We start from the raw sequence: 26347 nt of genomic DNA, 5'->3' as shown, positions 1-26347 counted from the left end.
GCTGTCCTCCAAACTGTCCACGGTGATGACAGGTGCTGCTAATAAATGACCAAAAAAAGTCACACTTTTAGTTTTTCTTGGTGATGCTGAAAATTCTGGTAAACTTCTAGAACTACAGGAATATATATAAAGAAAGAAGAAGCAAAGATTAATTTAAAAACCCTTTAAAATATGACTTAAAATAAAATATTGTTGTGGTGATGGGAAAAATAGAATTCTTAGTCATTGTTTTATCGATAACCAAAATACATTTAATTAGGGTCATTCTCCTCTTGGTTCAGTGGTTGTTTAGATTTCAGGGAAAATTATTTCACTTATTTATTAAATTTTAGAGATGAATAGAAAAACATATTTGCTAAATGTATTCGAAATGCTGACATGTTTTTTTTTTTCAAGCAAATATTTCACTATTTTTTGTAGTTGGTAATAATTCCTAAACATTTTTAGCATTCCCTTCTTAAGAAATATTTTCTACACATATAGAAAAGTATAACATACTGTACATATACAGGTGGTATACAACCATACATATTGTTGATGTTTATATAATTTAATGTGCTGTTACTCCATATGCAATCAATACATCCATCATTTTTAAATGTTTTATTTTTTTTAATCTTAATCCTTGTGTTATATCAGGGTCCAGTGGCCCAAAAACAAATGTGTTTGAGGGATCCCTTGACCCAGAAATAACACAAGAGTTAAGAAATACCCAATGTCATAAGAAACAAGGGGCTAAAATCCATTAGCCGTATAAATGAGGGGCCCAACTAAATTTAAATTTAACAGTAATTATAAGTCTGTTGCAACATTATTTTTTATTCCTGGAGGCCCAATATATCTGAATTATCTCTGTATTTTCCTCATCTATGAAACACTCAGCAAAACATATTCCTCTCATTAAAAATATTTTCTTTACAGTTGGAAGCCTCTGTATAATTGTTAACATCAACAAACATTTTTTTATTATCTTATTTTAATAAAAGTAACCACATTCCACCTTGCAGATATTGGCCGGTCCAAACCTGGGTCGCACTTTGCGTTGTGTTGAGTTCAGCGACAACAAGATCTTTATAACGTGATATTATTCCTGTAAAAGTAAATGCAAGTTCTATAGAATTGAACACTCTGGCACACACCGAATTTCATATGTCCAATACACATTAACACAGAGAAAACAAACATATCACAAAAGAGTACAAGTAATACATTACATATAATTAATAATAAAAAACAAAATGTACAATCCTTAAGGAAATGAAAAGTCTACTGTCTGTTACACACCTCTATAGAACAATGCAACACAATAAAAAAAAAAAAATATATATATGTGTTTTAATGTGTATAAAAAGGCTGCACCCAACCTAGCACCGACAAGCCTCGTGTCATCTGACCACAACATGCATACAAAGTCTTTATATTTAAAACACTGGCATTTTCTAGACCAGGGTCACAAAGCGCTTAATAATCAAAAGAATACCCAATAAAAGATATGCTTGAAAGGTTAAGACAAAGAGTGAATGATTGGATGAGTAATGCCATCCGTATTGCATCAAAATATGTGGGGGGAAAAAAACAATTGACGGACTCTGTTTCCGGTTTTTACTTTGAAAGTTCTTCCGGAACTGGCCCTCCCTCCTGTGTCTGGCTTCACAGCGAGCATAAGCACGTTATCGGCTGAAGAGCCTCAGCACTTCACTGTCAGGCAGGACCTCAGACACACGCTCGGGAGCCAAAACCTTGATGGGATTTTCTCCTCGAAAAGGGAACCAAAACTGGACTTGAAGTGCAGGGAAACGATCAAGTATTAGTTAATATAGGTGTCGTTACGACGCGTGTTTTTATTTTCCATACGGAAGCTGACAGGTAACTTTTTCAATGAAGTGGTCAAGCGCCGTGACCAGTCCAGCTGCCGTTCACTTGACTTCTTTCTCTTTAGTCATGTAGGTTTCACATCCACTTTGAGAGGCGACACGAAAAAAAACCCCACAGGAACAAAAAAAAAGGGACCTAGATGTGATGAAAGCTGTGCATTTGAAATGGACTTATTTGTCAGGAGCCACTGCTGAGGACCGCGTGTGTTGCGTTCACGCTCCGCCACACTTCTTCGCCAGTCACGTTTTTTAAAAAAAAGAAGAACAAAAAATAATCGGGGCGTGTGACATTTTGAAGCGAAAAAAAACCATGGCGTGCTCCTCGCGGGATAGCTGCTTCTGGTTGCCGTGGAAACGGACCGTGCTCGCGCTCTGCCTCTGCGCACTGGCTGCGAGCGGGACGGGGGATGACGTCACGTTCCAAGCAGAGGTAAACACGCCAAAAAATATACGAGCCTAAAAACCTGTTGTGCGAGATCAGAACCGTTACTCATGTTGGGACCTGTTGCTGTCATTTGTCCATTAGATTTGCCTTTTATTTCATTTTTTTGATAGGCATGTACTGGAGCTCCTGGAAAGTGAGGCAGGGTGGTCTGTTTGACCCAAGTCAGGTTATGACACATTCTGACTGGGTATTAACATTACTCTTGTGACCCCCTTAAGTGTGTGTCTAACTGCTAATGTGCCCCACACAGGCGGAGGGTTTTACATAGTGTGTGGATGGATGAGAAATTCCAAACCACTTGTTGCCGAGTGTGTACCTCCCTGTGTTGATACAACTTGAACCTGCGTTCTTCTCATGGGGACCCCCTGAGGAAAGCAGCACATTATTAGAGGTGTATATATCGGGAAGGATCTGGCAATATGATCGCGATGCATGTTCAATGATAGGATATATTGAAATATTGTAGGAAAAAAAGGGTATATTTGTAGTATTATGGAGTACTTGACTCTGGTGTTGCAGTATTTACAGACCACATGACTCTTGAGAAATTGCTTTCATTTGTTTTGAAACCAAAATATGTTCCAAACATCAGCTTTAAAAGCTGCTGGAGTGGACTGTATCCTCTCGTCCTCAGTCATCGCCGGGATCTCAAAGGGTGTCACTGTTTCTTCGGTGTAAAGATTGCTGAAACTGTTTTATCAAGTGAAGTCTGATCATTGGCCGCTACAATACTATTTTTAAAATGATATGTTAATTTCAAACGTGAATGAAAGCTGTGATGGGTTTGCTGGGCGGCAAAGCATTATGTGAGTTGTTCGGGTCACCGTTACTGAGGGGGTTGTTGAGAGAGATGGCACCTCATTTGCAATGTTGTTTTTTTTGCAACTTCAATTCAATCTTGTAATATATACTGTATTTCTAAATTAAATTGTCAAATTTGGGGGTTTCTGAACGTAATCCACTGATTTGATGTTCAGCTGTGGAGCTCACGCTTTGAAACTGCAAAACTGAACTTGGCAAAAATAGTTTTCAGTTCAAGCTGCCGGGCATTGTGGATTTGGCAATAGTGAAGTCTTTTCACCAGCACACCAACAGCCGTTGTCAGGACAAGCACATGAATTTCAGCACATTTCTTTTAAAAGCAGCAAATCATGTCAAGTCAGGTTGCATACCAACATACAAGGAAAACCTTCATTTAGTTTCATTTATACACCTTTATTTAATGTACTGACAATGATCTATTGTCTTTGTGGAATCAACAAGTCCAACATTTAGGTCTAAATGGGACCAGATATTGTGTATTGATAAAAACAAACAAAAATAATTGTAGATCAAATGACTAGTTTTGACATCACAAACCATCTGCTCGTATCAAGAAGCTCTTAAAAACATCATCACGGGTAAAAAAAAAAAGCGAGGCACACTTAGAAGCTGTCGACAGATTTTTTTTTTGGCAGCGATAACGCCGTTGAATTTTCTTTAGTTTTATTGTTTTGAATCGCTAAAACATCCCCACACTCCACTTTTCCCTTTTTACACAAGCGAATGTGAAACTTTTAAGAGCCACATGTTGATAGTAATTCTCCGTACAATTTTCGCTCGCTCAGCATTTCAGCAATTCTCAAAAAAACTCCTGTTATGCTATTAGCTCGCTCACATCCAAGCAGCTTGTATGGAACTGTAATAGCAGTGGTCAGACTGAACTGCGAGTTTAAGCCGTAAAAAGATGAAAGGAAAGCCTCCTTCGAGGGAGATTGTAAAGCGAATTGTGTCTATAGATCATTTCTCAAGCCACTGGCACCGGTTGCAAGACAAAAATTCAAATGTTGATTTGATAGACAATGGAGTCTGTGCCAGTGCTCGACTCCTACTCCGTCTGGACTCCAAAGGACAAGGTGGGAAGTGGCATGGTCGGTAAAAAAAAAAAAAAAAACGAATGAAAAGAGGAACGTTGGGTGTCATAAAAGTGTAACAATGATAGAGTCACCTATTAAAGATAGAGAGAGAGAGAGGGAGTCGTCGGCCTCAGCTGTTCAGCATGTGATATCTCAATGTGACAGCTGTTCTCTAACTGGGACACACACACACACACACACACACACACTCACACTCACACACATTATGCTGGCATGCTGTGTCTCGGAGGCATCAGAGGAAGCACAATGAAGCCTCTTGTCTCGACGATGAGAGCCTGTGTGAGAAAAAACCTGTGAATATGATTGAAAGAGAAGGAGGAAAGAAGGAAAGAAAGTCATACCTTATTAGCGAGAGCGTTAACGGATGATGATTAAAAGTTTCTCCGCCACTCTTCGAGAACTCTCTGATTAATGGCGCAGTGGCTGTTTGTGTACTTTTTCGGAAATGCTTAAATTAAGTGGAAATCCTGCTTGTCCTTCCTCGTGCTCGTCTCCATTTGCTTATCCGTCTTCAGGGGGTTCGGGAGGCGACGGATGGCAGCAGACCAAGCATAGAAATAAAAGCACTGTTAGTATCTTGGCTGACATTGTGGCGGACACACACGCAGACAGAGTCGCACACAGTGCTGGCAGGTTTTACTGCTCCTTGTATATTGCCGGCTCTGGTTTTGGCAGGTAGGCTCAAGGACTTTGGGAGAGACCGTTTAATAGACACACACACATACACACTCACACACACACGGTCACACTTTCCTCATTCCTTCTCCTGAGGATTTGTATTCTGGGCTGCCCTGCTGATGTAGGGAAGGTGAGCGATCAGACAGATTTAAGTTAAATACATCCATATATCTCTTCAGTCCTTTCATTATAATCTCTGTATCTCAAGCGCTAGGCTTTGAGTCAACATACTTAAGAAACCTCATAAGTAAAAGGAAGAGAAAGTTGGAACAAACAACACTAAAACGGTCAAAATATTTCCCTTGAACTTTAAAAAATGTGGTGATATCCAGTTATCTGTCTGTTAGCAAAATAAAAAAAAAGGTTCAGGAAAATGTTGATAATGTTATGGAATAGAAAAATATTTTGAATGTGGTCTGAATTACCGTTTAGTTCAGGGGCCACATTATAAACTGGGAAGGTTGTGAGGGCCATTGTCTCGAGCCAAACCAACAACTAATGAAGTAAAAGACGCTCATATGGTGGGAAAATGTAAATGAAATATATAAACGATATCATTTTTTATTTTTATAAAACCAAGCTTAGTTTTATCCTATTATTCTTGTTTTCCTTTTATTCAAATAGCCACAATATAAATCATTAAATAAGTTTGGAAAACATGACATAAAAGGTACTTTATATCAATTATATTCGGAAATAATAGAATATAAGTAAAATAAACAAGTCTTAAAAAAAGAGCTTTTACAAGTTCTCTCTCAAGTTGAACTCAGAAATAGTAAAATTGTTTATTTGTCATCTTAATGTTGCCAACTTCTAGACATTAGTTTTACTTTACTCACCTCTTAAGGGCCACATACATACAGTCAAGGGCCTGCAGGTGGTCCTGGGCAAGACTGATCCACATCCATGAATCTTCACTTTTCTTGGAAATAATATTTTAGATGGCTTGTTTTAGTTACACTAAGAAAAAGGCTAAAAATAATTTGCCCTGTATGTTAATACTTCTTTAGGACAAAGAAAGATAGATAGAATCTATTGATTGCTTCATTTGATAGTTGACAACTTTTATTTTATAGCCTTTTTACATGGTGTCTACCAATTTTTCCAAATTGGTTTTATATTCTGTCATTTGCAAACTTAAAGAAAAGTAAACAATTGAAGGAATAAAATACATTTTTTTTTAAGTCAATTTATCCCCAAAAAATAATTGATGTATTACACTGCATTGAGAAAACCAATATACTCAATGCTTGTCCTAAAACTCTCGTTGGGTTTATGTAAGTCTTTGTTCTAAAGAGGAAGTGACAACTACTCACAACCAGAGTGTTAATGTTATAGTCTTTGCTGTAGGCTAAATGAAGCAACACACACTAAAACACGCTGAAACTCACCACCGCTGCATTCTTTGACAATCAATCAAGGAGTGGTGTTTGGGATAAACATGACCAGTATTCACCTTTGTTTGCATTCTTGGAAAACCAAATGGAAACTTCATACATCCAGTGTTGCTCCGAGAGTGTCTATTGTCATGAGGGACACATTGTTTGATTTCATCTCCAGACAGTTTGAAATATGAGCTTCAACTCACACCAGACAGCGATCAATATTACCCACCACTAAACGCTTTAAAAATGATTCTTCTAGCCTCCCAAGAACAACCGGTAATGGTTGTTTATTCTTCACCAATCTTATTTAAACTCACTTGACTGAAGCAGCCTTATTAAGTTTTCTAAGGCTAAAGACTCAAAGAGGAAAATCATATTGAAGGAATGATAAAGAAGAGCAGAATGAGATTCCAAGTTTTGTGTGTAAAAGTGTGTATTTAACTTCTCTGCGTAGTATCTGAAGCTTCTTATCTCAAGGGTCTGAGGTGGGTCAGGGTCACGTCCAGTTCAGCAGCTCCTGCTTGTTTGGTTGAGAACATTTTTTTCAGTGAACCACTTTTGAAGATGGACAATGTTGGATAAAAACCTAATTAGCTACTTTTGTTCGTTGTACAGATGAAAGCCCTTCAGGTCAGTCACTCCAGGGTTCAGAAAGTTAAGAGCCTCAAAGTTTTTGATTCTTTGAAATGCCCAATTTTAATCATTGAAAGAAAAATGATAAAGGCTATAAAATACACCTTAATTTTAATGACACCTTATGTTTTCATAGGCCATTTATTGTATTATTCATGTTCCGAACTTACTAAAATAAATGAATACTATTACCAGTATCATAAACTGTACTTTGAACTACTATTATAGATAACATAGGCAATAATAACGTTGTTGCAATGTAACGTAAGTTGCAGCCAAACCAAACCAAATGTACAGTAGTACCTCGTTTAGTGAAGCTTCTGATGCACCCGACATAAACGAAATCCAATGGTGACCGTTTCAATTGTTATTTCTCAAATATGAACATGTTGACACCTCATGAGCATTATGACTTGTGCATTAGTTACCAAATAAAGTCGTGAAAATTACAGATCTTCTTAGCCTTGTGCGTTTGGTACAATATATTTATACATTATGCAGTACTGTATGTAAATCAGCAAAACAGAGAGACCCCAGATGTGAACTGCGATAGGGACCACCGTAATTATAATTGAATAAAATGAAAGATAATTACCTGTTTTTTTTACGACATTTTATAATAACAATGCATAAAGAGTACTAAAGTATTGCCACAGAGTTGTGATGCTCATTATCATATCTTTCTTTCCTCGGGTGATAACAGAACTCTTTTTAGGTCAATATGTTTAATCATTAAATGACTGATCCTGAAAACCCGGACGCGGACGATAACAAAATGTCACTGCCCTTTGAAAACGGGTTAATAAGTAGTCCGTCAAACTCAACAGAGAGCTTTTCGTGAGCGTGTTTGTCCATTTGTGGCAACACTGAGTGGGTGGGGGAACATCCACTGAAGACAGCGTGAGTGCAATAATTAATACTTTATGTAGTCAAGGACACATTCAGGAAGGTTGTCTTTATGGCTTACAGGAGCGGTTGAGTAAACAATGGGCCGAGTCTTTGTCATCTTAAATGAAGGCTGCAAAAAAGATAAATGGGCAGTAACTTTAAAATAATCCCGGTACTTTCGAGGGGCAGCACACATTTGAAGGCGTATTTAGTATCAGCCCAGAAATGAATGTGTGTGTGTGTGTGCCTTAAGTGATCTCCTGTTTCAACAGAACAGGTGGAGCAGACTTTGCTACATCTGTGATTGGATCAAATATCACATTTTTCTTTCAAGTCCATCAACCCTTTCGGACCTCCCTGTTACCTACTCCCACTGTGCAGTGGATACAAGAGCCTTCACAGAGATTTAAAAAATGATCTCTTCCCTGACCTCTCCCTTTTCACTGAACACCCGGCCCCAGATTCTTTAGCAAAATTCCTCTCATAGCAGTAGCATTGTCAAACTGATATAAGCAAACATTGAGGATGAATGATACATTTCCACTGCCACTAAAATAAAATAAAAATAACTGCCCTCGTTGTTTGACGTCTTCCTCTTTGTTCGTGTCCACAGTCATGGCTGAGGATGTACGGATATCTGCCCCAGGCCAGCAGGCAGATGTCGACCATGAGATCTGCTCAGATCCTGTCCAACGCTGTCGGCGACATGCAGAGATTCTACGGCCTGGAGGTGACGGGACAAATGGATCCACAAACCATCAGGTCAGCAGGATGCATATAAACCTCTCCTTCAGATTACAAGCAAGACTGTTTATTGAGGTTCGTCTACACTCATGAATAAGCTCTGCTAGTGAATTCTAATGGGAAATGCTGGCATAGGAAGCAGACATATGGGCATTTAAGGGGAGTGGTTGCTGCCTTAATACCCCAAACTTAATAGGAAATTGCTTTTCCAGTAAACTCACCAGCCTTCCTCCACTAGCTGCTCAGAGATACACTTTACAACATGGATCAAAACATAAGAAGGCGAGAGACACAGGCCTTCGCTTATTTTCCTTCAGTCGTCACATGGTGAGGAACTTTCCTGCAATTTGTTTTTTTTTATTCCAGTGCAATGAAAAGACCTCGCTGCGGTGTGCCGGATAAGTTTGGCGGTCAGATCAAAACCAACGTACGGCGGAAACGCTACGCTCTCACTGGACATAAATGGAACAAAAGCCATTTAACTTACAGGTAATATAACAGTGCTTGCTTTCTATTCAAGATGTGGGATATGTTGTGTACTTTTGGGGGTAAAATGGATACATTGGTGATGTTTAAGAGCTATAACCATCTTATACTGTAGTTTCGAATAAACATGGTTGGTACAATTTCTGAAATCCAAAGCTTTTATATTCAGAAGAAGGAAAATGTGGCTCCAAACAGGCCTGATAAAGGACTTTAAAGACACATGCATGTCAATCATCGGTATGCCAAGTCAACACTTGGCTCCTCTAACTTCAGGCGGACCTGGTTCACCTTGTATGTTGGCCAAAAAGACACTTTTAAATTTAGCCATCTCCAGTTGCAGTTAGGAACAAGGTGTTCCTGAGCAGCTTATGAGTTGCACAAACACATCTTTCACCTACTTAACCATCTTCAGACTTAGCTCTTATGTAAGTTACCGAGAAATTAAATTGAAAAATGTCTTCGTCTTCTTCTGCTTGTGCATGGCGCAGGTCCGCGGTCAGTAGCTTTTGTAGGTTCAGACTTTCTATTTCCCAGCTACGTCATAGTCCGTCTCTTCCCGGGGGACCCGTGAGGCATTTCCAGGCCAAAGACATTACATGTCATGTCTTTGGTGTGTCCTGGGTCTCCCCCATGGTTCCCTATAGGGCGGTGGGACATAACTTGAAAGCCTCAGCAGCAAGGCGTCTGGAAGATTCCAAGCCCCCTCAACTTACTCCTCCTAAAAAACAAAACACACACACACAGAAAAAGTAGCAAAATAATACAGGTTGGAAAATAGATCCTTCTACCGTAGAGAAGTTTGAGTATTTCTCATTCACAAGTGATTGAAGGGTGGAGCACGAGAACCTTTTTCAGTCAAGAAATTAATATCTGCAGTTGCAGTAAGGAGCTGAGCCAAAAGGCACAGCTAAATATCCCCAATTTCTAAAAAAATATATATATATACTGTATATTCTTTTGGTTAACTTTGACAATTCTCTCTCTTATGGTCAGTAAAAAAGATGGTCATCTTGCATCAATCCATTGTGATGTTTTCCAGGCCATGTCCAATTTAGGTCCTCAGGCAGGCACGTGACATTCAGGGGGAGGAGTGGGGGGGGGGTACATCTCACAGTTGGCCACTAATGCCTCTGTAATCCCTCAAAAGACCTGGAGATGATGGACTGAAGTGTGGGAGCATAGAGTGTTTTAGAAGGGATGACAAGTTCCCACATGTACCACACAAAGACATTTAGGTTTAACAGAGATAAAATGGTAAACAATTACCACCCAACCTCTTAAGTAAAGATTAAATAAGGGACAGTTCAAGTGTTCAACAATGAAGTACAAATCCATGCAAAGATGTCATTTTATTCTTGTTTGTTTCCTGACAGCATCCAGAACTATACTCCAAAGATCGGGGAGTACAACTCGTATGAAGCCATTCGACGGGCGTTCAAAGTCTGGCAGAGTGTGACCCCGCTGACCTTTGACGAAATCCCCTACCAAGAGATCAAGTATGGGCGCCGCAAGGAGCCTGACATTATGATCTTCTTCGCCTCCGGTTTTCACGGAGACAGCTCCCCTTTCGACGGAGAGGGGGGGTTTCTTGCTCATGCCTACTTCCCCGGGCCGGGGATGGGGGGAGACACTCACTTTGACTCGGACGAGCCTTGGACCATCGGAAACCAGAATGTTCAGGGTGAGAAAGGGGTGTTTCTATAGCTTTATTTTAACAGTTGTTGTGGTGTTATAAGCACTTGAATGCTTAAAAGTGGAAAAAGAGACTCAAAATTGATGCTGTGTTGTGGTTACTAGACAATTTTTCATGTCAGGTTTTGTCTAAAAAATATTTCAAAATAACTCGCAATGTATTACTCTACAATGACTGCAAATGTTGGCATATAAGTAACTCCTCTATTGTTACTTTCAATGATCTGACGTCGCAGGGAACGCTACGCAAGAAGAGAGAATTCATGACGGATAACTCTGCCTAGTTCTTGGTCTTCCAGCGCACCCGTTAACCCCACTGACCAAAAGCTCTTTTGCAACAATGGTCCTTCCTTCCCTGTTATCAACATGGCAGACGCAGGCAGCCGATGGATTCGTATTTGCTAAGTGTTGCCGGACAGATCACAGAGACGGTTGAATGCCACACTAAGTGGGAGTGTGTCCCACTCAGCCAGAGACTAGAGACCCTTTGTTGCGGCACACCCACGTATGCTCTGTGAAGGCAAGACGCATTCAAATTACAATCTTGTCTGACTTGGCTTTAACGCACGCCTGACCATGCATATTTTCAACTGATCAAACAGTGTCAGCTACTGACTTGGTATAAGCCTCAATCTTAGGGAGCTCTTTTGTTATGGACCCTATCAGATGTAATCTGAATGTCAATTCAATTCTTGAGATATAAAGATCTCTATAACTATTTACAGATGTAAATCAAGAGATTTTATCTTAGTCTAATGAATAAAGATGTGTCCTGCGATTAAACTACCCAGTAAATTCCGAATGTTTACAGATTAGATGGATTAAGGGTAGTGGTCCCCAACCACCTGACCAGGGCCTGGTACCGAAAGAATGAAAGAAAAGTTGTAGTTTTATGTTGTATTGATTATTCCTGTCTGAAGTACGTTTTAATTTGAACAAGATTTTCTCCAAAGTTTGGAGAATAAAACTATGCTAAACCTAAATTACTGTACAGTCCCATCAACATGATGTAAAAGCATGGTTAATTTGATGAATTAATACACATAATGTAATTCAACAAACTGAACAACAAAACAATTTCACACCACACTGGAATCTCAAATTTCCAAAAAGCTCTGACCTTTCACCTCCCATTTGGCCTTGGTTGGACCAGAATTGAACTTTCCCATAAATCAATAGAAAGACATGAAAAATGCATAAGAAACTAATGGATTTTCATTTTTTTTAAACCTTCCCTCTCAGTAAAGTGTAGCGTCTTCATGAAAGTCTTGTGACTAACCCCCCACCCCCCTACAACCTTCCCCCACCCCACAATCGCACACCGAGGCATTAGTCAGAACAACAACTCCTAAAAACACATTTTTCCTGATGAGGCAAAACACTCAAACATGCTTTCAGACGTTGGTTCTTGAGGAGTGAAAGGTCACACGTATTGTGCTCTTCTGTGGTCAGATGAGACAAATGTGAGTCAGCCTTTGGCTGTAAACGTAAAGTGCTTGAAGGAAGCTCTGTTGTTGCCATGGTGCGGCAATAGTGGGAGGCTTTCTGTCGTGAATGCAGCGTGAACCGTGAATAAACAAAAACAAATGACACGCTGAATGAATCCCAGCAACTGCTTTTGTCACCAGTGGCCGAACTTCTTGTTTCAACTTGGTTGCTTAACTGAATAGCCGTCTGGGTGACCTCACAAAGGATTCCTTGTTCAGTATTATTCCCGCTTTAAGTTATTGAATCTTGTTCTTACCACGGCTCACTGTGAGGACATCCATGTGACTGTTACGTTTGAAGATGAACCCATGAGATGTTCTCGTGTGTGTATCCTTTTCCTGTTCAAATTCCCAATGTCTCGATCGCATGAGGTCATTGGAACAGATCTCCCCAATCGACAATGTGCGTTTGGCCAATAGTTCAAGGTTCACACAGCACATTGCCAGGCAACAAAGAGCCATAGATGACGGGCGACCTGCTACTTTTCATGTCAAGGATGTCTTTCGGAGAATACTACATTTATTTATTTGCCCAAAGAGGAAGTTGAAGTCACAGCGTGTCAGCAGCCAACCTCGTCAACGTCCGATCCATATCAAGCTTTGATTTATGACCCAGCATTTTAGGACAATGATGAAGTGTATGGATATGCGTGGGCGTTCTATGCTGTGGCAGCAGTTCTTTTGTTATTCGCATGAGAAATCTAAAATCCCCCTTTTCGTCCATGTCGATCATCCATACAGGCAACGATCTCTTCCTGGTAGCTATCCACGAGCTGGGCCACGCCCTCGGCCTGGAGCACTCCAACAACCCCTTGGCCATCATGGCACCCTTCTACCAGTGGATGGAGACGGACAACTTCCAGCTTCCAGAGGACGACAGGAGGGGCATCCAGCAGATATATGGTACTTCATACCGAGCCTGGTTGATTCTGTTAAATTCACAATAGCTCAAAACCTTCTATAGGTTTAAATAAGAAGATTTTCTTCATGTTTTTATTCAGTTCATGAAACACATTATATTCAGTATATTTGCAAGTGTTATATAAGTTACATTTTCACACTGATCTCAGCTTATAGTATATAAGAGTATTTTTGTTTTATGTTCTGGCAGGCCAACAAGACAGCAGTCCCACACAGTCCTTGCCCACAGTGACACCTCGTCGACCGGAGCCCAGACCACCTCAGCCCCCCCCAAGACAACCGGACCGCCCCAGGTCCACAGACAGACCCGATCACTATGGCCCGAACATCTGCGAGGGGAACTTCGATACTGTGGCAATGCTGCGTGGAGAGATGTTTGTTTTCAAGGTGAGAAGAAAGCGTGGTTACATTAAGTGTTCCCATTTCAGTCAAATGTTGCATTTAATGCTTTATAATTCCTACGAAATGTTCCAAAGAGAACTCTATAGCCAGCGGCCAGCTTTTCAATGGGGTACTGGAGGATTGTAATCGCTGGAAAACTGAGGTGTGGTTCTGAATTTGGTCCAAATGAGCCTCCGGACTCGAACAAAAGAGGGCTGAAGTCGTAGTCAGCTGTCTTTTATTTACCCGTTTCGTTCCTATTAATCCCACCCAGAGCGTGCAGCTATGACATCTGTGTCAAGTATTTGAACTGCCATGTTTCCTGGTGGACAATGACAGGAAACAATGATCATATTATACAGATAAGATAAGACATTAAACAACTTCATAGCTTTTAGGTTGAAACACTGATAAGCTTAAAAGCTCTGCAGTACAGTGTTTTAGTGGCTGAAAAACAAGAAGGTTAACTTAAATTAACTTAATCCCAGATTTCACGCCCATGTTCTAGTTTTAATAGCAGACGTCGCTCATAAAATTCATAAAACCACATTACTGTTCCACTTGTTACATGGACTTCATAGTCCTGCTGATCCTGCTTGATATGGAGAAGGTAAATAAACACATCATGAAAGCCGGAGTGACCTTAAATCAAACCCCAGTAAACAAATGTCTCTCAGTTAGTTTAGAAACCTTTCGGCAGAAGTCCTGCTGTTTACTTCCAGGTCTGGCTAGTGTCAGCGACAGTGACAACACAGAGATAAGCAACGAGGTGTGTGCGTGGGTGAAGTGCTGAACACTGAAGAGCTCAGCAGATACGAGCTCAACTAAGGACAACACACCTCTGAAAGGACATCTGTGTCGAATTCTGTTTTGTCAGTTGTCACCTCTTTAAAAGTTAAAAGGGAAGTCACAGTTCACCTTTTGTGCCCTGCTATTTCACAGATCATTTCTTTTGGACACGGTACTACATTCTACAGTCAGGAAAAAATCTAAATTATTGTCTTAATTCAGACAGATACAAATTAAAAACAGATAAACTTCAAAATAACCATAAAACTAAGTGGGGAGCCCTAATTACCACACCCACTTTACTTATGGTGCCAACAAAACTGTGAACTCCCTTGATCTTGATACATTTTCTGCACACCCCTCTATTTAATGACAGCTGCAATACTGTATTTAAATTCAACGTCTATGTTTTTGTTTCAAAAGTGATCGTCAACTGTGATCGGTTTACTGGTCGGCTAAGCATTATGGGAAATGTTGCAATGTTGCATTGTTTTTATGTAAAAACAGTTGATTTCTTTGGTTTATTTAACCCTAATGCAACCTCTGGGTCAAGGTGACCCAGAGTACCAAAAGAACAACAGCATCCAGTGCACATGTATTTTTGAAAGCCAGTAAGGTCACCTTGATCCTGTACAAGGTATACCGCAAGCACATTTGTTTCCTGGTCACCTTTACCCAGAGACCACACAAGTGATGATACGCTGTTGAAGCTTTATGATACAGTGTCCTAGTTTTTAGAGGTCAGTAGGTGGCGCTCTCACTTCTAAAATGATGAGGTATTAATAGAAAAGCTGTTCAAGGCTATCCATTATATTACAAAGAGTGTGAACATAACCCCCACAAAAAACGAGGGAACAATGTACTGAAATCATCTGAGCAAACTCTTGCTTCGTTGTCATTAGTGCTGAAATTCTATTTCAACATGCATGACATCATCCGGTCATCCAAAGTCTGGACTGAAAATTGACACTGTGTTCTCCATTAGAAGAAGACAAATGACTTTATGCAGATAAGGAGTGGAAGTCATTTGTAGCACATCATTACCACACGCTCCACTGAGGCCTGTCCATTAGACACAAGTCGACTCATTCAGGAGGGAAATGTCTCCTTTCACTTAATACACTCCTTCTTGGTGCGGACGGACAATTTCAAGCTGAATCCAATATTGAAACAAGATGTTTTTATCAATTCATGAGCTGTCAGGTTCGTTCTGCGCCCAGCTGTCCTGGAGGAAGGTGAAACGTCTGTGCACTTGCCAAGAAAAAAAAGCAGCTCAAAGTATTTAACTGTTGTGTTAGGCTTGGACAGATGCGGATACTGAGTCACAGCTTTAAATGAGAGTGGTGGTCATGAAAGCTGCATGCGCTCAACAGCTGATATTAAAGTAATAGCAACACTTTCTCACTTGAAGGACTTCCTGGCTGATATATTTAAGGATTCATCCAGCTGCTCTTTCCATCCTTTAGCTTATCATCTGATCTCTTCTGACCTTCTGAGGGAAATTATTTAATATCATTTAAAAGATAAAGAAACAAGCTGCCAGACATCGTCTTTTTCAAACTTTATAGTAACATTTGGTTTCTGATGCAATTATATGGAAAATGCTTAACAGACTTGTCGTTCACTCAGGGACGCTGGTTCTGGAGGGTTCGAAGAAACAGGGTTCTGGACAATTACCCCATGCCGATCAGCCACTTCTGGAGAGGCCTGCCGGGAGACATTGATGCTGCCTACGAGAGACACGACGGACGCTTCGTCTTTTTTAAAGGTACGGCTCTACGTTAAGAGAGAGAGTACGTTGTGACCGATGCAAACTTCAATGCGAAAAGAAATTTGTCGTTTTTAAAATAACAAACAACACTCATACCTATGGACAATTCTCCCTAGTTACAAATTAACCTCTGTATGTTTAGTGGTATGATATTGGATTTTGAATCTTCTCTATGATCTGCCAACCATTTTTTCAGAATGAAGCTAGCAACAAAGTAGTAATTTTACTTCTTCATCAGCTGCTGGGGAGTTTAGGAATATAAATGTAGAGAATATGAACAAATCCCACATTCTTGTTTTCCATGTATCACATCTTTTAAAAGCTGTATATTTCTCACTTCATTGGATATAGTGAAGAACTGAGAGACTGAACCACAAAAAGCTCCCATCACTCACTTTTTACACTATTATAAACATGAGATTTATTTGAACAGCACATAAACTACCACATGACCACAGAAATTAGTGGTTGGCACTCATTACCGCACCCACCTTACTTATGGTGCCAACGATCCTGTGAACTACCATGATGCCTTTCTCTCGCACTGCTCTATTTAGTGACTATAGTCATTCGCTACAATACTGCATTTCAATTCTCGACTGTCAAAAGTGATCGACAGCTGTTACTGGTCGGCTGGGCGGCAAAGTATTTCCGGAGCTATGTCAAATTACAATTTACTTCACGGATTACCTTAAATAGGGGGTTTTCAGACCACAACCCCCGCAGTAAAAGATGGACCACTGACCTAAATCATCTACACTGACACGTCAGTCTCATAAAAAAATTGGATATTCAAGTTTCCCACGTAACAGAGCTAACGAAAGCCGTATGTTACTTCATTGGATGACATGAAGATCTGAGCGGCTGATGCCCAGTGAGCTGCAGCTGTTAGCTGATGATGTCATTGAAGAAACCCCTTAGTGTGACACCTGGAACAATGCCCGAGAAATGGAAAGCAGAAGACGTGGGAACGATCTGAGACGAAACCAGGAAGTTAGGATATGAGTAGGACTCGGTCAGTGTCCAAGATGCTTCTGATGTGTGTGCATTTGTCAAGTGCCTTCCCCCGGGAGACGTTTCACCAAGTAATCATAAGGCAGCCGTCGCCGTGATCAGGTTCAGTCGATACAGATCGCACCGACATCCGACAGCTGAAATATCTCCTCTTAGGCGGATGCTCAGCCCACGCCTGCAGCTGTTCTTGATTCTCACCTTCAGCAGATTCCACCTGTGTGTGCTATCACCAGAGCTGCTGATGTCAGCAGGAGAGTTGTAAACAGCTGATTCACTCATGTCTATTCCTTCAATGAGGATGAATATATGTACTTACCTTTCATATTTGAAGAAGTATTTACTTTTCTTTTTAGAGGGAGTAGATTTAGAGAAAGCTGACTACAGTTAAAACAGTTTTATCACAGTTTATCCCAAAAGAAGTTGACGATACAGACATTTTGGAGTTTACATTCACTCAAGCTTTATGACAAAAAAATGACAAAGATGAAGATATAGGGGCTTACATTTTTAAGTTTGAAATGAGATACCACTTTTTTTGATGTCACGGTCCCTGATTGTATTTCTTTTATCAAATGTGTCTCTTGAAAAAAGTCTAGAAATCCCTGCTAAAACAATAGGAAGTCCGTTAAAGGGTTTTCATTAGTTAACCAAAAAAAAATATACTCCTCATCTAAACAGTGTCTTTATTCATTTACTCTTCTCTTATATTTGAATACTATCAATTCAGTAAGTAGAATAACTCTTAAGTAAGTAGCTCTTAAAACCTCAGAACACTTATTTAGTTTATTTTTAACATTAAACATGTAGCCAGAAACAGGTAACCTTGCATGGGTCACAGGGACCAGGGAAACTCAGTGACGGACAGTCCCTAAATTTAGACTGAATGCAAAATATGCTTCAGCGATGAGAAGCCGGCGAATTTTTTTGACAGCTGTTTCTACCAAAACAAGATCAAGTGTAACAGAAACCACACTGTTGATATCTGAGGAATAACAACTGCTAAACAGCAGGAAAGAATCAAGTGCAGAGGTCAGCCTCAACCCTCCAAAGAGCTGCGGTTGATGGAATAAGTCATCAACCTTTGCATGAAGATCAGGCACAGCAGGAACTCCAGGGAAACATTGCGTCAACTCCAGATGCAAAAGTTTTTATTCTGTGAGAGAAGCAGTGGGGTATGAGGAGGTGTGGAGGGGGCGGGGGGGGGGACCGAAGCCAAGCAAAGATCACTGAGTGCCAAGGGCTATGGAGTCCCCGGGCTGACACAGTGAAAAATAATAAAACATTCCATTCTCCTGAAACTAGTCGAATCGCCCCCCAACGCGATAATTAAAAGACGAAACGTCAAGTCAGTAATGTTGCCTTCCATTCTGCTGCATGTTTTCTGATCGTGGGCCAACAAATCATTAATGATTCAATATAATTTACGAGTGCGTAAATGTTGGTTTCGAGGAGTTCTCATTATCTAGCAGATTCTCTGCCAGCCGGTGTCATGAACTCGAGCGCCTGTGTGTGCGTGTTACCGTCACATACGTCATGTTTTGCATGACTGAACATGAAATAGAGTTCAGAAGGTTTGTACAGAGGAGTGGAGATGAAGTGAGAATCCATCAAGTTTTTTATTTTTTTTGTTCTTACAGGAAACAGATTCTGGGTTTTCCGAGAGGCAAACCTGGAACAAGGCTATCCACAGGAGCTTGTCGACTATGGCCAGGATATTCCTTATGACCGGATTGACACAGCAATCTGGTGGGAACCTTCAGGCTACACCTATTTCTTCAAAGGAGACTGGTACGAACGAGAAAGCAATGGAATACTCCAGTTCTTTGAAATGGAGACAAACCGGTTAATAATTGACCATCTTCTCCACAGGTACTGGCGCTTCAATGAACAGTCACGCTCAGCTGATAGAGGATACCCAAAACCCATCAGTGTCTGGGGGTCGTCGGTGCCATCATCCCCAAAAGGGGCTTTCCTGAGCGATGACGGAGGTGTGTCAGATTTCTAGCATGAGAATATTAAGCACAATCTTATTGTGTCTTATCGTCTCTTGCAGCCTACACCTACTTCTACAAAGGCTCCAAGTACTGGAAGTTTGACAACCACCGAATGAAGAGCGAGCCAGGCTACCCGAAATCCATCCTGAGGGACTACATGGGCTGCAGCGTCGACTTGGATCCGGACAAGGACAAGGACAAGGACAAGGAGACGGACTCCGGTCGCAAACAGCCGGACATCAACCGCCCGCCGTTCAATCCCGACGCCGGACGTGACACCGACAAGGGAAAAGACAAGGATGTACCGGACAGGACGGACACAGACCCGGGCAAGGGCTCGGATGACAAGGACGAAGATTACCGGGAGGGTCGCGAGGAAGACACCAATGAGGTGGATGTCGTGCTGAAGGTGGACGACAGTGAGGAACGGACCATGAATATCCTGATGGTGACGATCCCACTGGTTCTGGTGCTGTGCATCTTGGGTCTCATCTATGCCATTATCAACACCCTGCAGAGCAAGGGCGCGCCGCGGTTGCTGGTGCACTGCAAGCGCTCCTTGCAGGACTGGGTCTGAGTGGGGCTTCTGTTAGAACTTACCATCATCCCAAGCTCCTGAAGCGCTTCGTGCGAGTAGATACATCGAAATACTGTAGGGATACACTAACTAGAATCATAAATTATGTCTTACACACACTCAATCAGACACACACCTCCTCCTCTCCCCTATGGTGCTCGACAATGCAGTGACTGTGGTCTATTTATATGAGAGAAGTTTGCACATTGTTTTTTTTTTATTTCTTGTTTTTTTATGATTGTTCTGAACCGGGAAGGCTTTTCTGTTTTCTGCCCCCCCCCCTCAACCACCTTCCTTAAATCTCAGCAGGGCCTTTCCCCTCACTTCAAGCCTGACATCTGCTCGTGCTATCAGCTGTTTTCAAACAGTTGACCACAGAATATCACTGTGTAGACGTAACAGAGGTGGTTAGATTACTGTACAACGCTTGAAAAGTAGTGGCTATAACTGCTGAACATCCTACCGCAACCTTGATCATGCATTCTTTGAAGACATTTTGGGTTGGATAAAAGCCACGCAACCACTTCTTGACTTGTTGAATAAGGTGGAAAATAGCTACAAGTAGTGATCGTGCTGTTAACCAACAACAGATTCCACAGTGAGAATAGTACTGAACCTGTAGGGAGGACTTGACACAACAGTGCCAGCTTACTTGATCGACCACTACCATAACTCTCACTGATGCTGCTTGTCTGTACCTCAGATCTTGAATCTAAAAATGCATATAACCCCAGTGTGCATTACTTATTATTGAGGAGGTATGGATTTAGAAGTTGTTGCTGTTCCAAGGTTGGTAGGCAAGTGCAACGGACTGCATCTCCCTGTACACTAGAAACAAATCAAACTCTGAGTATTACAGGAGGAATTTTAACTCAACATGTTTGTATTTACTTTTCCTAGTTATCCATCCATCTATCTAGTTACAGGCTGTCCTATAATTCAGAATTTGAACAACATCCTACCTTCAACATGGCAAATATATACTACAAACCCATCTGATTATATTCAGTGAATCCCAAAATGTAATGACAGAGATCATCTGTGAAGTCTGGAGTACGTTTTCACATTTGGATCGCAGCTCCAACTTTGTGTCTTTCCCTTATTTGGAGGCACACTGTGACCTCCTCGGCTGAGTGTAAGCAGACCGCAAAAAGAGACTTTTTTCCCTGAGCTTGAGGTGCTAAAACCTCAGAGTCCTTACCTCTCCGTCTGCACCCAGCCGCTCTCTCTTTTGTGCAGCGGCGGAAACAGTTCATGTTAAGAATCCAGTTACATCTGCACATGAAACGAAAAAATGGCAGCAGCTACTTTAAAGGAGCTGAGCGGAACATCAAGGGTTAGTGCGGCACGTAGTGGTTAATCTACCGTGGAGCTTCTAATGGACTTTTTACTGCTTGGAGGGAGAAAAAAGGAAACCCATTGATGACTCGAGGTCCTTCACTTGTGCAGACACTGGAGCGGTGATCAGATGGGTGGGCTCAGGGGGCTGAAACGCAGATTTTTAAAGACTAATCCTCTTCATTAAAAAACAGCAGGTGTGTGTGCGGATGCTGTTAACCCACAGCGACCCGTAACCTAATCCTCCACATAGCAGATACTAAAAACGTTTTGTTCACTTTCCTTCTCAGAGAGAACAAAGACTTGAGAGAGAGACGTCATTCATAACAGGTTAAGAAGTGAGAAAGCTTCCTTTGAAGGGATTTGATTCAAAGCTTCTTCTAGGAATGTAGTAAATAAAGTCTAGAAAATTTAGAGTGACATAAATCTGACTCTAGAATATAAGCTTTTGTTTATTTTCTGCAGCTTATCCCGTTATTGTGGTTACAAAGAGCTGCAGTATATCCTGGCTACTTGGGGTGAGAGGCAGGGGACACTGACCAGGTTATCAGTTTGTCACAGGAATGATTCAGTACTCAGTTTTTCCACCTTGGGGAGGAAACCAGAGTGCCTGGAGTAAACCCACAAATGCACCGGGAGAAAGCACTTTGCCAATGTGCACCAACACATCTCTTAAAAAACCGACGTACAGTTTGTTTTTCTAATCATAGTTTGTTGTTAAAAACTCAGAGTCCCCTCATAAGCCTCGCCAAAGTTTTACACATATATTTGATTGATATTTGAGAGATGAGAAGGCTTTAAAAAAAGCAACATAGTGGTCAGTGTTCTGGCCCAACAGAACCATCACAATGTCTCACAGTGTTCTTCGTTCAATAGTGTTCACACGACCGCTTTTATCAGTGGCACTTAATAATTTACTACGACCGCAAGGTTAGCACGTTGCCCACGGTTTCTGGAGGTAAAATCCCACCAGAGCGGATCGAAAACATTCTGTTACGTCCTTTGTTTTCCCTTTCATTAAACATACTGACCAGTTAGGTTTGTGATTTCTCAGTCCTGGACGAGAGAGAGAGAGAGAGAGGGAAGCCGATTTCCTACAGTCAGGAAAAGGGAAGCAGGGGGTGGAGATGAAGGGCACTGACCTCGCCTCCCTGAGCTTGCAAACTTAAGCTGGCAGAGACCAGGAGGGGTGGGAAGTGAGAGGACTCTACTGTGCTGGCAGGATCCCAGATGACCCAAATTCTCAGCGGCAGAGTGGAAACAGACCCTTGCAGAAGGTGAAAGTGCACTTTTGGCCCTCGGATCGCTGTGTTTCCCACGATTGTAGCAGGTAAAGCTGGCGGCATAATTAACCGTCACAGCGAGATTGATAGCCAGCCGGTCAATAACGGTTGCTAGGAAACGGCATCTTGTGTCCATCCCGGCATTTAATCAGCGCTAAAAGCAACCCTACTGCCCCCCCCCCCCCCCCCGCCCCCACATTCAGCAGCACATTGATGATGAAGAGCTGCTCTGACAGTTCGGTGTCTGGACATCATCAGAAAAATGCCAACTCATTGTCCTTCTGAAAGAGAGAGAGAACATCTGAGGAATCCAGTGACGTTAACCAGTTCACTTGCACAACGCCAGGTGATTGATGCACGCCAGTTCACAACCGTTTGTCGGCCGTACTCTGCGTAAGTGAGTTTTTTTTTTCGGCCGACTGTAAATCACACACACGCGCCTTCCTCTCCTCGGCTTGCTCAGCCCTAAACGCTAGGGGGGTCGTAATGACAACAATGGCATTCTCTCTCGCTCTCTTCCACCTATTCTCTCTCTTAATAATGCCCAGATTATTAACTCCCCCACCCACGGCACCCCTCCCTCCGTCCTTAAACCTTGTCGTTACACCTGGGCTACACCCGTTCTGCCCACTTTCTCCATTGCACAAGCATAAAAAAACGAAAACACGGGTTGTGTTGCTGACATGTTAGCAAATATATCGGCCTGATTTGTGATTAAAATAGATCAGTACAGTGAATAAAAGTTAACATTCAGTGTCATAACAAAAAGAAGGGATTTCTAACTCTATAAGATTTATTCAAGTTAGCCAACTACAGGGTACTCAGCGACTAAACTACTGATCACTTACACAGCTGAGAGAAACCGATCCTGCTCAATGTACTGTAGTCACACCGCACAAGTCTTCCAGACACCATCCCTGTCATCTCCTCCGTCTCCAGCACTAGCCGCCAACTGGTCATCTTGGCTCCTCCCACTTCCACAAAGAGTCTGTCATATCATGTTGCCTAGAAGTAATGAGTTACTCCTGTAATGCTCACGAGTTGTTAGCGGTATACATTATTTAAAGACATTCACCAAAGAGCAGTAGATTGCACCATTGCCATTCGTTGTTCCCTTAATGGCCTTTTTAAACTACACAATTCCACTTCTACTCCCCCTCTATAGGTTGGAAGTCTCTCTGTAGTCACATCCTTCTCTGACCAATAAGTGGACGACACCTTTTTTTATTACTGTCTCGACTCGCTTGGAACCACAGCAGAGCAGGTACTTAAAAATTTGAAAAAATTCTGAGTCAAGTCAAGTAGGGCTAGTGGATACAGGCCATACGTGGCCTCATGTAAGGTATTGAACGGGCTTCTATATGTCATTATCCCACAAGTGACACCTATAGTTAACAACAATGCTACGATCCTGTCCAAATCTAAATGAGTGTGTTTTATTCACTTTTTATTCAACTGCATTGAATAACTGAACTATGGTTGCGTGGATGTATTCTCATCTTTGCCTGATTCTTTGTAGAAGAATCCAACTTAACTTCAAAGTGCAGTAGGAGTTTTCGTCTCAGGAAGTTTTCTGTTAACGCTGCAGCTAGATCACCCACACATACACACACTGACAGTTTTTATTTTGTGTTCCTTGTTAAACTCATGTGCACTTAGAAGAAAAGGTTTTTGGGTCGTGCACCTCACCCTGTATCCCCACATAGACTCTCATCAGTGGAAAGTTCCTCCGACTCTATCGAAAGACGTCAACGGACAAAGAGAGACTATCACTTCGCTCATGGACGAGTGCAGCGGGTGAATATGGGATTGTACGGGAGAAAGAAACCTGCTCTGGATGTAGCAGTCGACATCTGTATCTCACCCACAAACACAAAATCAGCCAAGACTGTAAAAGAAAAGCAGATGATTCTTTTTTTTTGTATAATTTTGTGTTTCTATTTTATGCCTTTTTATGTTAACATTCCGATGATTTTGATTGGTTGTTAGTGGGTTTATTTTCTGTAGAGAATTGTAAGATTTTATACATTTGTGTTGTGTGTTCACCTCTAGTTGAGTGTGTTAACAAGCCATGCTGGACATGTTCACATTAAAATTGCTCTAAGAACACTTGTGATGGGATGATGGCTTTCGCTGCTGCTACACACACATATACACACATTCAGGCTACACACCCTCCACGCTTCCTGGGGTGAGGTCACTGTCCATAGAGGCTCACTTCCTGTCTCACACGGGACCGGCAGCAGAATGGCCTTATGGGCCATGAGAGGCGGGGACAGAGGTTTGGATCCGAGCCATGTGGCCACATGACCGTGCAAAGGGGGAAGTTAAGTGTTGAGAACCTGCCAGACAAGAATCGGGTAATAGTGTCACCATGCCACAGGAAAACCATTGTGTCCCGGGCCAAACATAAAAATCATGGATTTCTTTTCCCACATTCAGCAACAGGAGGCTCTGCAGTGACAAAACCTCGGCCACACCAGACACCTTTGTCTACTTAGGTTGCCCAAGAGGATGACAATAACAAGCCTAAATTCAACACCTTCTGTACCAACTTATCAAGTATTAATCTGGTTAAATTCATAAGCACCTGAAACCACTTTTTCATTGACTCTACAGTGTATTGTTGTTACAGTGTATTGTCTCTGTCTCCCCTGGTAATAATTGTGGTCTTGCAGCATAATACACTTCATAACACATCTCTTTACTGTCCACTCTACAGTTGAACCAAAATCAACTCCAAAACACTGCTAAGGTTCTTCAACTCCAGTAGGTTATTGTTCATATTTTCTTTGTACCATTATATTTTGGTTTCGGTCCTGGTCTCAACAATCTCCAGTCTTGGTGGAGTTTTGGTTCTATCTTACTGTCCTTTTTTTGTAATCAGGAATTATATTTTTAAGGCACATGCTCATTGTAAGAATGTACCTTTTCAACTATTCTGCTAAAAAGAAAAAGAGAAAAACATAATCAAAAGAAAGAAATTGATGGATAGATGGAGATCATTTATTTTGTGGAAATATGTAGCTTCAAACATTGGCACCGACATGGGTTAAAGTGATCACGTCTGCTGTCTATGATGTCACTTAAAAAACAGTGACTTTGTAATAGCCATAACTTGTAACTGTAACATTGTTGAATTGTATGTTCTCATTCTACAGCAGAGGGGTCAAACTCAAACATAAATGAGGCTAAAATCCTTCAGCTGTCTAAATCCGTCTGGACAAAATATATATTTACCAAGTTTTTAGCAACGGTAAGTTTGATTTTCATGTCATTTTATATGATTGGAGGCTCAATTTATCTTAATTATCTATGCGGTTTTCCTGCTCTATGAGATACTCACTAAAATGTTTCCTTTCAATTCATTTTAACTGCTGTTGTAAGTCTCGACATAAGCATCGACAATCTATGTTCCTTATTTTATATTAAACACAGACATTTATTAAAATGTTTGATAATCTGCTGCTGATTACCGAACCAACCAGCTGACGGGCCACATAAAATGACTTGAGTTTGTGTTCTATAGTATGTTTAACATTGTGAAACATTTTGTATAGGATTGAAATCAAAAATGACATTGAAGCATGCATAACATCACCAACAACTCTCTTTTCATACAAAAAAAAAGATTAATTTTAGTTTTAAATGTGAGACTTTTTTTTTTTTCAGTCTAAAGGCAGAAAAATCTTTATTGGTTGGTGTCTCTCGTACAGACCGGGTTCCGCTCCAGTGTACACGACTCTAATACTTTCCTGGTGTGTACGAGTCTGGCCCAGGTTATAGCTTGTTAAATCCATCAACCACAGTTATCACCAGGTACGCCCGCAGAGTTCTCTAATGACTCTCAGTCATCTCTCTCCTCCAGGTTTGAATGTGAACTCGCCTTTTGACCGCACAGCAAACACAGTCAGACCGAACAAAAGCGGAGAAGTGTGATGTAATAAAATGCTTGCTCGGTAATAAAGAAACATACCTGCTGGGGATCTGACACCAGAATCACAATCTCTCCAGGGAGGTTTTCAAGTTATTTGGGTTAAACACTACAACT

General features: G+C 41.3%; 1 protein-coding gene across 1 annotated transcript; it reads left to right on the top strand.

The window, feature by feature from the left end:
• The first annotated feature begins 1710 nt into the window (after window positions 1-1710).
• Window positions 1711-24405, top strand: mmp15b (matrix metallopeptidase 15b). Its single transcript, XM_087784801.1, has 11 exons — window positions 1711-1866; window positions 1940-2304; window positions 8433-8581; window positions 8930-9052; window positions 10423-10730; window positions 12970-13131; window positions 13340-13536; window positions 15949-16087; window positions 18742-18892; window positions 18974-19092; window positions 19158-24405. The coding sequence occupies exons 2-11, from the start codon at window positions 2185-2187 to the stop codon at window positions 19673-19675; spliced, it is 1986 nt and encodes a 661-aa protein (XP_087640927.1). The 5' UTR covers window positions 1711-1866; window positions 1940-2184; the 3' UTR covers window positions 19676-24405.
• The last annotated feature ends 1942 nt before the right edge of the window (window positions 24406-26347 follow it).

Source organism: Callionymus lyra, chromosome 2 (genome assembly GCF_982586985.1).
Source record: "Callionymus lyra chromosome 2, fCalLyr1.hap1.1, whole genome shotgun sequence".
NCBI lineage: Eukaryota > Metazoa > Chordata > Actinopteri > Syngnathiformes > Callionymidae > Callionymus > Callionymus lyra.
The sequence above is the reverse complement of the archived record's forward strand: the minus strand, read 5'-3'. Positions and strand labels throughout refer to the sequence as shown.